The sequence below is a fragment of the Saprolegnia parasitica genome (assembly GCF_000151545.1).
Source record: "Saprolegnia parasitica CBS 223.65 unplaced genomic scaffold supercont2.173, whole genome shotgun sequence".
In the NCBI taxonomy this organism is placed as follows: domain Eukaryota; phylum Oomycota; class Saprolegniomycetes; order Saprolegniales; family Saprolegniaceae; genus Saprolegnia; species Saprolegnia parasitica.
The window spans coordinates 1-1618 of record NW_012156567.1 but is presented as its reverse complement, the minus strand read 5'-3'; the positions used below and the strand labels follow the sequence as shown (position 1 = coordinate 1618).

The following is a 1618-nucleotide window of genomic DNA, read 5'->3' as shown; positions in this document are numbered from 1 at the left end:
GTGATGCGCTTTTTGCTCCACGTCGACGTGCAGGTTGTGCATGCCCAGCACGAGCGAGACGGACGGCGTCGCGTGCTCGTCGTCGAGGCGTGGCGTGATGTACCGGCGCCACTCGTTGTACGAATCCATGAGCGCGTTCGAGAGCGGGCCAGTCGACCCGTCGTGCGTCGCGTCGAGCCGCGGCAAGTGGGTCTCCTCGCTGATCATGAGAATGTCGGCGAGCGGACTCTGCTGCAAAATGGCCTCGATCGCAGCGTGGGCGGCGGTGCATGCGCCGAGAATCACGTACGGGTAGTGCCGCGTGGCGGCGCCCTCCGTGGCTTCGGCGGCCTCTACGTCGACGACTCAGCAGCGACCTAGAGAGAGTTGGTATGTACCAGCTTGCTCGATGACGATGGATGGCGGGCGCTCGTCGTTGCGGCTCCGACCCGTGTGCATGCAGAGACCAGAGGCGAGGCCCGCGCCCAGCGCGACGGCCGCCCGGCGGCCCACGAAGGCTCCTCGCAGCATTAAAATTTTGTCGATTGGCTCGTATCCGGACGATGGGCCGGATACCTGAAAGATCGCTGCATCTTGTAAATTGTACCATGACGTGGCACGATAGAATGCGGTCGTTTCAAGCGCTCGACGGCGGCAACGCATTTTGTACCTGCATCCGCGCCGCGGATTCGCAGAAAACCTGTTATTGGAGAGCGTCCATTCGATGTACCTTGATGAGAGCTGTCAAAGGCGGTGGCCTAGAAGGCTCAAGTATCGCAATCATCTAGCGTGGGAGGATCCAAGGTAGCGGTAGCGGGATGGTACGCGCCAGCGCACCCGACATATATTGCTTTCGGCAACGAAAGCGATACCGCGGATCGTGACTGCCACGTATTTTGCGTACCTCTCGCCCGTCGTGTGCAGGGATCTTGTACTTTATTCCTGTGGAGGCGCTATGGCAGCACCTCCAGGTCGCGCGCGATCGCTGGCTCGACCAGCCACCCTCAGCCGCTCGTCGACGCCCGTTTTGTTTTGGACACGAATTCGCACAAGGCGACAACCTGTAATAAAACATGATTGTGCTCCTGGGCCATACCAGGGACATGCCGTTCGTGCGGTACATTGTAGGCGGCACTGGCCTTTGCGAGCGTCCAGTTGAGCAACGGGAGTTTGCATCGTCGGGATAATGCGCTGCTCGCAGGCTGCCAGCTCAGGATTTTGAACAAGCCCCGGCAGCCACGGACGACAAAAGAAATCACGGCGCCGAATTGTCGACAAGAAGTACCTCGCTTCAACAAGGAAGAAGATCCGCGCCGCAAAAAGGCATACGACGCTGCGAACCAGGGAAATGTGCTGGTCCAGAACACCTACGTACACCACGCATGCGTCTTTGCGTTCATTCCGATCGCTTTCTCGGCGTCTGCCAAAATGAAGACAAAAATAATGAGAAGGTGATCGCGACGGATGCAAGGACCAGCTCGTTTGAGCATCACGCCTGATTCGACATGAGCCATGACTTGGTCTTAGCCTGGAGGTTTTTTGCCCTTGTTGCGGTATTTCTTCGGCTGCATCTGCACTGGCTCGCGGCTCTTCTGCTTGTACGCCTTCGTTCGTGCTGCAACTTTCTCCGCAGTCGTAC

At 58.5% G+C, this 1618-nt stretch overlaps 1 protein-coding gene across 1 annotated transcript; it reads right to left on the bottom strand.

Moving 5' to 3' along the window:
* Positions 1-203: 203 nt before the first annotated feature.
* On the bottom strand, positions 204-510 carry SPRG_15033 (hypothetical protein; the record flags this gene model as incomplete). Its single annotated transcript, XM_012354636.1, has 3 exons — positions 204-228; positions 290-332; positions 378-510. The coding sequence occupies 3 exons, from the start codon at positions 508-510 to the stop codon at positions 204-206; spliced, it is 201 nt and encodes a 66-aa protein (XP_012210026.1).
* Between the last annotated feature and the right edge of the window lie 1108 nt (positions 511-1618).